The sequence below is a fragment of the Geotrypetes seraphini genome, chromosome 6 (genome assembly GCF_902459505.1).
Source record: "Geotrypetes seraphini chromosome 6, aGeoSer1.1, whole genome shotgun sequence".
In the NCBI taxonomy this organism is placed as follows: domain Eukaryota; kingdom Metazoa; phylum Chordata; class Amphibia; order Gymnophiona; family Dermophiidae; genus Geotrypetes; species Geotrypetes seraphini.
Genome location: NC_047089.1, coordinates 168,920,455 through 168,933,955, shown reverse-complemented (window position 1 = coordinate 168,933,955; position 13,501 = coordinate 168,920,455). Strand labels below are relative to the sequence as shown.

The following is a 13,501-nucleotide window of genomic DNA, read 5'->3' as shown; positions in this document are numbered from 1 at the left end:
GAGAATTTTTATTTATTTAGATTTTTATCCCGTCCTCCCAGTAGCTCAGAATGTCTGTATGTCCAATCTTGTATGTCCAATTCATTCCATTGTGAATGTTTTCTTGGTTTACAAGAAAACATTCACAATGGAGTGAATTGGACATACAAGATTATACAGTAGATTTAAATACTTAGACATATGAGACTGTGCAGCGGTTTAAATATAGGGAGTATACAGCAAATTAAGTTTAAATATAAGTAGTTTAGTTTAGATACAAGTTATTTGAATATAGGTTGAGAGTAGACTATACAGAAATTTAGGCAGAAGATTAGAATGGAGAAAGAAGGGTAGAGGTGGGATTTAAGGGGGTTGGGTGTAGACTGAGGGTGACCTCTAGCTTCCCCCCCCCCCTTTCCCACTATTGCAGATCACCAAGGCAGTACTTCCCATCTCCGTTTTCTCTCTGAAGATGGGTCCATCCATCAGATCTCTCAGTGATTTGAAAAACTCTATGTGGCTCCCAGTCATCAAAAGTTTGGAGATCTTTGTTCTATTTGTCCCTGTTCTCAACATCCTAGTATGTCGACTCTACGGTGTCTGTATAGGGTCTATACAGTGCTGCATCTGTCTTGTAGTGCTACATAAAAGCTTGTAATAGCAGAATTTGATATGCATAAGTTGTTAGATCTTCATGGATACTGCCTCCATTGTATGCAAATCTATCTCATACATATTCATTATACACCAATCACCTGAGAATGGAGCTAATTATAATATATAAATAGCGTTATCTATATATACCATATACCCATTCAACACCCGCTTTTACTAAAACGCCAATAAATTAATTTTCAAACATTTGTTAATTTAATATATCCTTTTTTTTATAATATTAACACAATACAAATACATTGTATCAATCATCCAACATTTATCAATGAAACTCTCCTTTCCCTTTCAATCCCCTCAGAAAAAGTTCATTCATTCATTGTTCAAAAACCTTTTTGTGCAAAATTTGCCTTGTTGTTAAGCCACAGCAATTTAGATAGGATACCTTAAGCCTGTTTTTTCTTGTGTTTATTTTATCCAATCTGGTTCTCTGATACACCACGTGCCATCAGCAGGGACCCCTGAGGAAGGAGTGTTTCTTCAAAACACAGACCGTGTTGGGTCTGGTCCATTTGTACATCAGGACCAGTTTTTGATATTTTTATCAATGTTGTACTGTATATGTTTTTTAGATTTTTTTGTATAATAAATTCCTGCATCTTGTACATTGTCCTGCAGTTCTGTTTTGGTTGTGGATATATGGAATACATATTCATTAGAGATATCCTGAAAACCTGACCTGTTTGCAGCACTTGAGGCTTGAACTCTTGCATCCCTGATGTAGCCTTTCACCTTCTGATTTAGCTGGTCAGATTCCATTTGAAAGTTTCCTTCAGTCAACTGAGGCTGAGGTAAAAAACAACAAAAAAAACCCCAACAACTATTCAGTAAGACTGGACCAGAAGCTGTTCAGATGACTGATTAGAATTGGATACAAATATATCTAGAATGAAGAAGGATCTCCTACATGCCCAATTCTGAGCTGTGGAATGTTTGTTTCTTATTAAAATTTGCTATACTGCTTTTATTACACAAAATAGTCAAAGTGATTTGCAATAAAAGTAACAATAACATAATTAGTTCAAAATGAAACATAAAAAAATGACATAACAAAGGGATCATTTTATTAAAGCGTGCTGATTTAGGGCTCCTTTTACTAAGGTTCGCTAGCTAGTTTTTAGCGCACGCACAAAATTAGCATGCGCTAAACCGCACAGTACGCTTCTAGAATAACGCCAGCTCGATGCTGGCTGGCATTAAGGTCTAGCGCACGCTATTCTGCACGTTAAGACCCTAACACACCTTAGTAAAAGGAGCCCTTAATGCGCTCTAAAGATTAGTGCTTGCTAAATGCTAAGGCATCCATTATACTCTATGGGCGCCTTAGCATTTAGCACATGCTAAATCGTTTAGCGCAGTGTTTTTCAACCTTTTTACACCTATGGACCGGCAGAAATAAAAGAATTATTTTGTGGACTGGCATTGGTCCGTGGACTGGCGGTTGAAGAACATGGGGCTAAGTCGTAGGCCATACCCCGCCCATCTCTACCCAATCTCCACCCCAGACCCCACCCCTATAATAGTACTAATTGCACCTTGCACGTCCCGTGCCTCATCTGGAAGCCTTCCCTCTGACATTGCATGGCTTCTGGTTCAGGCGCAGAATGCCCGTAGGAGCCACTGTCCGTGGCTTTGTGCACTGAATCAGTTAGGAAGATAACGCCGCATCGATCGCACCGTGGACCGGTGGTCGAAGAACACTGTTTTTGGGCCTGATGCACGTGCTGGCCCGTGGACCAGCAGGAAATTTTTGTGGACCGGCACTGGTCCATGGACCGGTGGTTGAAGAACACTGGTTTAGCGCACCTTAATAAAAGGACCCCAAAGTAATATAGTAATAACTAAATTCATATACTGTACAATAAACCTGTGGTCTCCAACCTTTTTCATGTAAAGGACCACAATGTGAATACGAAAAAGCTGAAAGCTGCCAAAAGATTTCAACCTTATACATACTAATACAGTAATTTTATAAACTGCCTTGACCTGCTTGTTCAGACCTGGTACTAAGCATTAAAAATTAATACTAATAGTGATTATACAACACTTGTACGATACTCGTATTTTTAAAAACTCACTTTATTTTGGATTGTCAAGAGCAGCAACATAATATACAGTTAAAATTTGCCATAGTTACAGTACAAGTTATTTCAATACAAGTTTCTATCCTAACTCGACAGGTTCTAGGGGGTCTAATACCAATATAGATAGAGAGATAGAGAGATAGAGAGATAGAGAGAGAGATAGAGAGATAGATAGATAGAGAGAGAGAGAGATAGAGAGATAGAGAGAGAGATAGAGAGATAGAGAGATAGATAGATAGAGAGAGAGAGAGAGGCATAATTGAAAGGAACGTCTAAGCTTAGGACACATTTTTTAAAAATACATCCAAATTTTTTCCATTTCGAAAACCGTCTAATTATACGTCCTGCCGATCTGATCGTCCAAGTTGCTAAATCGTCCATCTTTATACCACATTTTCGTCCAACTTTCCGTCCAAATCCAAAACGCCTAGAACAAGCCCTGTTGGACATGGGAGGGGGTCTGCAAAGTGATGGACTGAACACCCAGACATGCCACCTGAATAGTGGGGTACCTTACAGGGCACTGCTGTGAACTTCACAAAAAGGGTGCCAAGTCATCATCTCACTACAGCTCCCTTATAGGTCATGGTGAGCCCCCCAAACCACCTCCAGAATCCCCTAGACCAGGGGTGACCAACAGGTCGATCGCGATCAGCCGGTAGATCACCAGGGCAAAGTGAGTTGCGGAGCCCATCCCGGGCTTCGTGATCGACTCACTTTGCCTTGGCGATCTACCGGGCCGATCAGCCTTCCTCTCCCCGACATCAATTCTGTTGTCGGAGAGGAAGTTCGGGCCAGCCAATCACTGCCTGGCTGGGCAGAACTTCCTCTCCGACGGCAGAATTGATGTCGAGGAGAGGAATGCTGGTCGGCCCGACCCAGGGAAGCAGAGAGAGCTTGGGGCGTTGGCGGCGGCTTTGGGGCCTGTTCCCCGATGGTGGTAGCAGTGGCTTGGTGGAGGGCAGGGAGAAAGAAAGAAAGGGGGCAGGCAGGGAGACAGAAGGAAAGAAGGGTAACAGAAAAAAAGAAAGGGGGCATGAAGAGAGAAAAAAAGAAAGGGAAGCAGGAAGAAAGAAAGGGCAGGGAGAGAGGAAGAAATAGTTGGGGGAGGGAATAAGGTCTGGAGGAGAGAAAGCATACAGGCTGAAAGAAGGGAAAAAAGATTGGATGCACAATCAGAAGAAGAAAGTGCAACCAGAGACTCATGAAATCACCAGACAACAAAAGGTAGGAAAAATGATTTTATTTTCAATTTAGTGATCAAAATGTGTCTGAATTTATATCTGCTGTCTATATTTTGCACTATGGCTCCCCTTTTACTACACAATAGCGGTTTTTAGCGCAGGGAGCCTATGAGCGTCGAGAGCAGCGCTGGGCATTCAGCATAGCTCCCTGCGCTAAAAACTGCTATTGTGGTTTAGTAAAAAAGGGAGGAGGGTATATTTGTCTATTTTTGTATGCTTGTTACTGAGGTGACAGTGCATAGAGTCATCTGCCTTGACCTCTTTGAAAAAAAACCCGGAAAAGGAATAATAATTAGCATTTTCCCAGTGTACAGTGTGCTTTGTGTTTTTTTAAAATTTTATTGTTGGTGGATCATTTTGACTTGGTCATTTTAAAAATAGCTCACAAGCCCAAAGAGTGTGGGCACCCCTGCCCTAGACCCACTTATCTACTGCCCTAATAGCCCTTATGGCTGCAGGAGCCACTTATATGCCAGTACAAAAGCGTTTTGGGGTGTATAGGGGAGTGCACATGTTTCAGTATCAATGCAATGTTTATAGGGGCTTATGGGCATGGGGGCTTCCTCTCTATGGGTCCCTAACCCACCCCCAAGATGACTTAAGCTGCCTCTGTGCAGGACGACTAGGGTTTCCTAAGCCCGGCTGCCAGGTGATGATGTTCTGGAGGCTGAATTTTACGGTGACAGGTCAAAAGCACGCGACGACAAAGGCGCGACAACCCAGCACAAGGCGGAAGCGCGCTTAAGAAAAACAGTATTTTAAAGGGCTCTGACAGGGGTGTGTGACCCCCCACTTTACTTAACAGAGATTGCGCCGGCGTTGTGGGGGGTTGTAAACCCCCACATTATACTGAAAACTTCACTTTTTCCCTAAAAAAGAGGTAAAAAGTTAAGTTTCCAGTAAATGAGGGGGGTTACAACCCCCCACAACTCTGGCACAATCTCTATTAAGTAAAGGGGGGGTTCCACACCAACACAGCCCCACGGAGCCCCTTAAAATACTGTTTTTCTTCAGCGTGCTTCTGCCTTGCACTCAGTTGTCTGCATGCCTTTGTCGGCGCATGCTTTTGACTATGAACCGAATTTTACAGGTGTGATTAAGATTTTCATGGGGTTGGGGGGGGGTCGGTGATCACTGGGATAGTGTTTGCGGGTCTGTTTTATGTGTTTGCAGTGCTTATCTGGTGACTTTAGGTGGGTTTTTGTGACTTAGACCATGTTTTAAATGGTCTAAGTCACAACGTCCAAGTTCCGTCTAGGCTCTGTTGTAAAACCTTCGGTTATACATGCTGTACGACTAAGTCTAAGCCTGCCCACATCCCGCACAAATCCCGCCTTCGACACTCCTCCTGAAACGCCCTGTTTAGCTATTGTCATTCAGTGGCACTATGAAGGCCTAGATCATTTAGAAAAACGTCCAAAACCCGGATTGATTGGACGTCTTTCGTTTATGATCGTCCAAGTGCCGACTTAGGCAGGTTTTTGGATGTTTTTCTCTTTCGATTATAAGCCCCATAATATACAGGTTACAATTTGCTATAGTTAACAGTGCATAATTTTTTTAATACAAGTTTTTATCCTGACGCGACCTTTAAAAAAAATTGTAAAATGTATGGTAATCATTAATTGCTTTGTGGCTTTTTGTAACTAAATTTCAGTCCAAAAAACTTACTACAAGCCCACATTCTCTGCTTCTAAGGGCTCCTTTTACTAAGCTGCGATAGCGGTTTTAGCACGTGCTTAGTGCGTGCTAAATTTCCGTACACGCTAGATGCTAATGCCAGCATTGAGCTGGCGTTAGTTCTAGCCATGTAGCGCGGGTTTAGCGCGTGCGGCTATTCTGCGCACGCTAAAAACGCTATCACAGCCCTAAGTGAATAATTTTGTTCACAACTCTTAGATTATGCATTCCAGGAAGTGCTTGCAGATGCTGTAGCTGTGATGCATTTTACCGCTCTCTCCATAGCATTCATCTAAAAATCAATACCTGAATGTGGGATGCTTGTACTTTCCTTATTTCATTTCTTTTCTTAAACCTCGGTTATATGTATCTGTAAAAATTCAGGTAAACTAGAACAGAAAGGTATTTCACTTTGAAATAAGTGACTAAGGAACCTGCAGATGACACCGGGTCTCTTGAACAAGGTAAGCTGTTCGACCCTGACATGCTTTTAAGCATAAATTGTAGCTTGAACTATCAAACTTCCTACAGCTTCCCATGCAACATATCCCCTCTCTCAAAGTCAGCCCCGAGCCGCAGACCTCCTCCCCCCCCCCCCCTCCCCACCAACACTATGAATGACTACATGGCCAGCCTCAGTGAAGAATTCCAGCCCAGTTCAGGCAGCAGCTGCCAGCAGGCAGGAAAGAAGGGAGGGGAAGAAACAAAGGCAAACCAGAGAGCAGAGACCTGCTAAAACAATCTGAAAGACCAATTCCACAGTTTGCAGGCAAAGCTGCAAGACAAATGGATTGAAATCCTGACAGATCCCCCCTCCCCTGGCTGCCCCAAGAAGAGGGGGGGAAATCATTGCTGACATTCCAAACCTAGCTAAAACAAATCCACATTCAGGGGTTCCCTGGTGCAGAAAGTTGGTTGTTCAGAGGAGAGAAATGGTGCTGGTCATTTCGACTTTACTGGGCGTCTTCCTGCAGTTTGCTGCAGGTAAATTATCTGATGCACTCAGGTTAGTGCCTAATTGGAAACATTTGTTCTCTGAAAGACAGTAACTGACTTGGAAGTGCTCTAGTTGTATTTGATATTATGATTGGCATTCTGTGTTGTTTTAGGATGGGGAAAACAGTATTTTCTGGGTTTTTGAAAGTCTGATTTTTTTTATTAAAAGCAAACAGCCTGCACAATAGCTGTGACATTCTAAATATTTGCTATAAAAATATTTTTATGATATGCTTTGAGTTGTTTTTCTTTGTAGTGAAATGTTGGTAATATTAAACTCGGTTACCTCATGTTTTTCTTTCATTAGGTGCCTCAGCACTAAAACTATGGTTTGGTCAATGTTGACTACACAAGCTAATGACAGAAACATTAATCATACTATTAGTTTTGTATCCTAAAGCTCTCCTTTGCTTTAGCACTAACATCTGTCTTTGTGACTGCATTTTTTTTTTTCCATTTGAGAGAACTGGGCAGAAGGTGATACACTTGAATGGCACTGAAAATGTCCACAATTTTAAACATTTTACACCTAAAAGCTAATTCTATAGCAAAAAATGTTTTAGTTCCAGACTTGCCTTCCATGCACTACTGTACCAGGGGCAGGAAACACTAGTGAGTAGTGAGATTTAAAGCGATTTCTCTCCTACTCGTTCTTCTTAATCTTCAGGACTCCGGGGCAGAAGTTCTGAGAGGGGTAAATGTCACAGATGAGAAAACAATAATTGTGAGCAAAGGAATGCAAACCCTTTACACTCGTAGGGATTATTTTCCAAAAGAATTTTGCCAAAGGCATAGAATGGGATGAACTTTTAGGAGCACGAGCCCTATAATCTTATTTTTACCTTTTGAAATGCCTATGTTCAGATCAGAGCCTTCAGTGCATAGGAAGAAAATATTATCTCCAGTATGATTATTGCCTTCTGGGAATATTGGCACTGTTCATTTGCATTTAAATTGGAATTCGGTTTACTTTTGGCTGCAGAGTGCAAACAGATGGAATGCGAGGACAGAAAAAATGTCATGTTTGCTAAAAGTGGAGAGGAATCCGAGATGCTGTGGCTTGACAGTTTTCCACGCTGAGGCGTGCTCCCGGTTTACCAATCTGCACTGAAAGGTCTCAGCATCATATCTCTCTTATCAGCAGTGCAGTGGTCAGGTTAAAAGTAAGATAGGGTGCTGCTCCTGCGGAAGTAGTCACCAGCTCATACCAAAAAGAGATTTATAATATGGTCAGAACTAACCACTTCCTTTAATACCGGCATTTATCAATGTTTACTTTTAGGAAGTTCTATGTATCTCCACAACCATATTTATAATATTTTGAGAGTACAATAATAAAGCAGGAATTGTAGCATAGCTGAATTAATTTTAATTAAGTTAAAATAGGTATGCGCAACTCTGATCCGCAAGCAGATCTGGTATTAATGGGAATCACCATGAATTGTCTTGAGAGATATTTAATTTAAGAGATAAGTGCATCTGCATAGCTTGGTTACTCAGAAAACCAGGCCTGTATGTGCTGGAATGTAATTGTAATAAACAATGGTTCCCAGACCCCTACTGCTGACCCTGACAATTAGGTTTTCAGATCCTTCACAAATTAATACTTGAGATGGATTTGTATTCAAGGGGCCTCTAGTGTATGCAAATGTATCTCATGATCTTAAAGTGGCCAAACAGGTTGAAAAGGTGACGGCAAAAGCTAGAAGGTTGCTAAGTTGCATAGGAAGAGAGGTATGACCAGTAGGAAAAAAGAGGTATTGATGCCCATATAGAAGACTCTGGTGAGACCTCATTTAGAATATTGTGTACAATTCTGGAGGCCGCACCTTCAAACAGATATAAAAAGGATGGAGTCAGTCCAGAAGGAGGTTACTAAATGGTGGGTGGTCTTCATCATAAGGCTTATGGGGACAGACTTGAAGATCTCAATCTGTGTACTTTGGAGGAAAGGCGGGAGAGGGGAGATATGATAGAGACGTTTAAATACCTATGTAATGTAAATGCACATCAGTCGAGTCTCTTTAATTTGAAAGGAAACTCTGCAATGAGAGGGCATGGGATGAAGTTAAGAGGTGATAGGCTCCAGAGTAATCTGAGGAAATACTTTTTTACAGAAAGTGTGGTAGATGCATGGAAAAGTCTCCCGGAAGAGGTAGTGGAAACAAAGACTGTGTCTGAATTCAAGAGGGTCTGGGATAGGCAAGTGGGATCTCTCAGAGAGAGAGAAAGAGATAATGGTTACTGCAGATGGGCAGACTAGATGGGCCATTTGACCTTTATCTGCTGTCATGTTTCTATGCTTCTATATTCCTTAGGGATTGCCTTCAGGATGACCAGGTTACCCATTCCAGAAGAGAGACTTTTTGGCCAGTACTAGATTTCTTCCAACCTCATCCTGGTGCCTTGATTTCAATGGATAGAATCATGGGCTACAAATACTGTACTACACTGCTTTGGGATGTAATTTTTAAACAAGGACTGGCCAAAAAGTCTCCCTTCTGGAATGGGTAACCTGGTTACCCTAATTGCCCTAGGCCAGGGGTAGGCAATTCCGGTCCACGAGAGCCGGAGCCAGGTCAGGTTTTCAGGATAACCACAATAAATATGCACGAGATAGATTTGCATCTCAAGGAGGCAGTGCATGCAAATCCATCTCGTACATATTCATTGTGGATTTCCTGAAAACCTGACCTGGCTCCGGCTCTCGAGGACCGGAATTGCCTACCCCTGCCCTAGGCTTATCATTACATATGGCAGGGGTGTCCAATGTCAGTCCTCGAGGGCCGCAATCCAGTCGGGTTTCCAGGATTTCCCCAATGAATATGCATGAGATCTATTAGCATACAATGAAAGCAGTGCATGCAAATAGACCTCATGTATATTCATTGGGGAAATCCTGAAAATCCGACTGGACTGCGGCCCTCGAGGACCGACATTGGACACCCCTGACATATGGATATACAATTAACTGTGAACTGATGCAGTACTAACACAGAGCTACAGCAAAGACATGCTGAAATATACAAGCATCAGATGTGTTGTGACCAGTGTTTCTGCTTGGGTCTCATAATGTGAAAGTCTGTCACTGAGCCAAAAGGAAAAAGTTATCCAGTTAGTTGTTCATAAAGGACTAGCTAAATCAGCCAACATGAAAATAGAAAATGGTCCCACATTAGGTAAAAGTTATGGGGATCAGTATTCACAAGGAGTTATACATTTACAGGCAGCTGGTATATACAATTCCTCCAGCTGCCAGTTTTCAAAGGCAGTATACAAAGGGGGCTGGGTTCAGTAAATGGTGTACTAAACTAGTATTCTGCGCTTTATAACATAACATAAGAATAGCCTTACTGGGTCAGACCAATGGTCCATCAAGCCCAGTAGCCCGTTCTCACGGTGGCCAATCCAGGTCACTAGTACCTGGTCAAAACGAAAGAGTAGCAACATTCCATGCTACCGATCCAGGGCAAGCAGTGGCTTCCCCCATGTCTGTCTCAAAAACAGACTATGGACTTTTTCTCCAGGAAATTGTCCAAACCTTTCTTAAAACCAGCTATTCTATCCACATAGTGTTGATCTTACAACTAACATTGGCACTTGATTTACACTGTTGATCTCAGCAGGAGTCCTCCAAATGCATTGCTGCCGATGGGAGGTGGTGCTTCAATATTGTATTTTCAATGGCTAGAGACAGGCAAGTTCCCTGGAGTCATGCAGGGCTTGCCTGTCCCTCACTATTAAAAATGTGATAGGGAAACATCACCACCCACTGGCAGGACTATAGGTGGAGGATCCTGCTCAGCTTAGAGCAGGGGTGTCAAAGTCCCACCTCGAAGGCCGCAATCCAGTCAGGTTTTCAGGATTTCCCCAATGAATATGCATGAGATCTATTTGCATGCACTACTTTCATTGTATGCTAATAGCTCTTATACATATTCATTGGGGAAATCCTGAAAACCCGACTGGATTGCGGCCCTCAAGGAGGGACTTTGACACCCCTGGCTTAGAGGGAATAGTGATTTCACATCTGCTAAAAGCTGATGTAATGCCAGCACCCAATTTAGGTATGACAATGACGTTATTCTATAACATCTTACCTAACTTCTGGGAATGCCCCCAATCCACCTATGCTCCTCCAACAGCCATGCCTCTTGAGTTACACACTATTGCATGGATGTTATCAAATGGACTCCAATTATTGATTGCTGGCATCTTGTTAACTAATTAGTGTGCGCATTTGCTCTGGGCACCCAAATAGGAATAACCTATATAGAATCTAAGGGATTGTGTCAGTGAAACATTCTTAGGTGTTATGCCCCCAGCAGCCTTACCCTGGTTATCACAGGACTCAAGTTATGCTTCATGTGATTCAGTAACTTCACAGAACATTATTGCTGTAGCTACTTCTTTCCAGGATATGTGGCTAAGCATTGCATTGTGGGCAATGTAGTCTTACACTTGCTGCAACCACTCCTGTTTGCTTGTAAAAGCTTCTCTGCCAGTGGTTTTCCTCCTAAGACCACCTCTCTTTCTTTTCTCATCTAAACTTGAATCCTTTGTCTCACTTCTCCCTTCCTGGTCATTTTTATACCTTTGACCCTGACAAGGTCAGTAAGGTATGACCTTTCTTCTGCTACCTGGTGCTAAGCTCTTTTCCTATTGGGCTCTCTTTTGCACCCCTTCACCTGGCTGCTGCTCTCTGTCCCTTTGTTCAGGGTCACACTTGTGCCTCTGGCTGCACTATGGCATGGATGTTATCAAATAGTAAGTAGGGCAAATCCAATTAACTCCAATTATAATAATTATTGATTGCTGGCATCTTGTTAACTAATTAGTGTATGCATTTGCTCTGGGCACCCAAATAGGATGCTGAACTTTTGAGTAACCTATATAGAATCTAAGGGATCATGCCAGTGAAACATTCTTAGGACTTATTTATTTTAAAAAAATGTATAAACCACACTGTTCTACAATTCTAGGCAATGTACAATGTCAAAACATGTATAAGTGAATTGTCCAGGGTCACAGGGAACAGTGCAAGGTTTGAGCCCACAACCTGAGGGGGCTGAGGCTGTAGCTCTAACCACTATGCCACACTCTCCCAAGGCAAACCCCATCCAGAGTTTCTCTCTGAAAATGAGCTTTCCATTCCAAATTTCCCTAATAATATCAAATTGGATGTCTATTTTCACTAGATTGTCAATGACCTAGGAGTTCTTTTTACTAAGGTGCGCTAATGGATTTAATGCACGCTAACAATGTAGAGGGGCATAATCAAAAGAAACGTCTAAGTCCATTTTGGCCTAAGTCGCAAGTCGCCCAAAGTCAGACACGGGAAAAGGTCCATTTTCGAAAAATACGTTCAGCATTTTTGTTTTTTTAAATCGTTCAACTGTACGTCCAGCCGTCGGATCGTCCAGACTGCTAAGTCATCCATCTTTATACCCCATTTTCTTCCAAAAATTTGTCCAAGACATAAACGCCTAGAAAAAGACCTTTTGGGCACAGGAGGGGCCAGAACAGTGATGGACTGGGCACCCAGACATGGCACCAGAGTGGTGGAATACCTTACAGGGCATTCCTGTGAACTTCACAAAAAGGGTGCCACAGAAACATCTCACTACAGTTCCCTTATGGTGAGCCCCCCCCCAAAACACCCCCCAGAACCTACTACACCCACCTATCTACCACCCCAATAGCCTTTATGGCTGCAGGAGCCACTTAAATGGCAGTACAAAAGGGTTTTGGGAGTTTTAGGGGGGTGCACATTTTTCACCATGAATGCAGTGATTAGAGTGGCTTATGGGCCTGGGTCATTTTCTCCATGGTTCACTAACCCACCCCTAAGACCACTTCAAGCCACCTCTGTGCAGATTTTTATGGGGGGGGGGTGTCAGTGATCACTGGGGCAGTGTGTGTGGGTCTGTACTTTGTGTCTGCAGTGCTTATCTGGTCACTTTGGATACCTTTTGTGGACTTAGACCTGGTTTTAGATGGCCTAAATCATAACGTCCAAGTTCCGTCTAGGCAGTGTTGTAAAACTTTTGGTTATACATGCAGTACGACTAAGTCTAGGATGGCTCACGTCCCACCCAAATCCTGCTCTTACCACTCCTCCTAAAATGCCTCTTTTAGCTCTGGTCGTTCCGCAGCACTGTGAAGGCCTAAGTCGTTTTTAAATACATCTAAAACAAGCTTCGAGTGCTTCATGGGGGCCAACCCTTTCTCTTTGACACCAGCGAGGCCGCCCGGGCTCAGGTTCTTCTGTGGTATCCTGACCTGGAGCTGAGCACTTGATGGACCCTGACAGTGACTTGAGGTTCCTTTCTGCTATGTGGGGGGGGACACCCTTGAGACACCGGAGGTGTTCCCCTTGAGATATGATGCAGCATATTATGCTGGCTACCTTCGTTTTGTGGCCCCTGAGCGGGGGTCACTTTTGTTAGTATTGGATACTGGTTTCTGGCCTTGTGAGCCGGATTGTTGTTGTTGAGTCCTGCCGAGGCGGGACTATGTGTTTTCTACCTTTCTTCGCTGTCCTCTCCCTTTGGGGTCCTGCTCTTGCTGATGGTACTGGACTCCGGGCTCTTGCCTTTCTTCCATCTTGCTTTGTTATTGCTTGGTTTTTGTATGGGAGGCTGAGGGGGGGGAGGGTCTTTGGGCCCTTGGCATACCCTCTCCTGGAGTGGTGGAATGGGGTTTCAGAGGGGGACTGGGAGGGGGTTGTTGGGTTTGGGGGTGGGGATTGGGGAGGAGGGCGGGGGGGGTCTGGGAGGGGGGAGTTGGGGTTGAAGAGGGATAGTGGCTGGTGGGGTGGGGGGATAGGACCTGTGTGGTTATTGG

The 13,501-nt window shown here is 43.3% G+C and overlaps 2 protein-coding genes across 5 annotated transcripts in view; one reads left to right on the top strand and one right to left on the bottom strand.

Annotated features, from left to right (window-relative positions):
* Positions 1-13,501, bottom strand: part of LOC117362761 — a 150,710-nt gene that overhangs the window by 104,906 nt on the left and 32,303 nt on the right. For both annotated transcript variants that reach the window (XM_033949675.1, XM_033949676.1), the window contains one exon: positions 1,331-1,437. In XM_033949675.1, the coding sequence (XP_033805566.1) occupies positions 1,331-1,437 (107 nt within the window). The remainder of the gene's footprint in view (positions 1-1,330; positions 1,438-13,501) is intronic.
* Positions 6,334-13,501, top strand: part of EGFL6 (EGF like domain multiple 6) — a 114,375-nt gene continuing 107,207 nt past the window's right edge. For all 3 annotated transcript variants that reach the window (XM_033949674.1, XM_033949673.1, XM_033949672.1), the window contains exon 1: positions 6,334-6,665. In XM_033949674.1, coding sequence (XP_033805565.1) covers positions 6,592-6,665 — 74 coding nt within the window. In that variant the 5' untranslated portion in view covers positions 6,334-6,591. The remainder of the gene's footprint in view (positions 6,666-13,501) is intronic.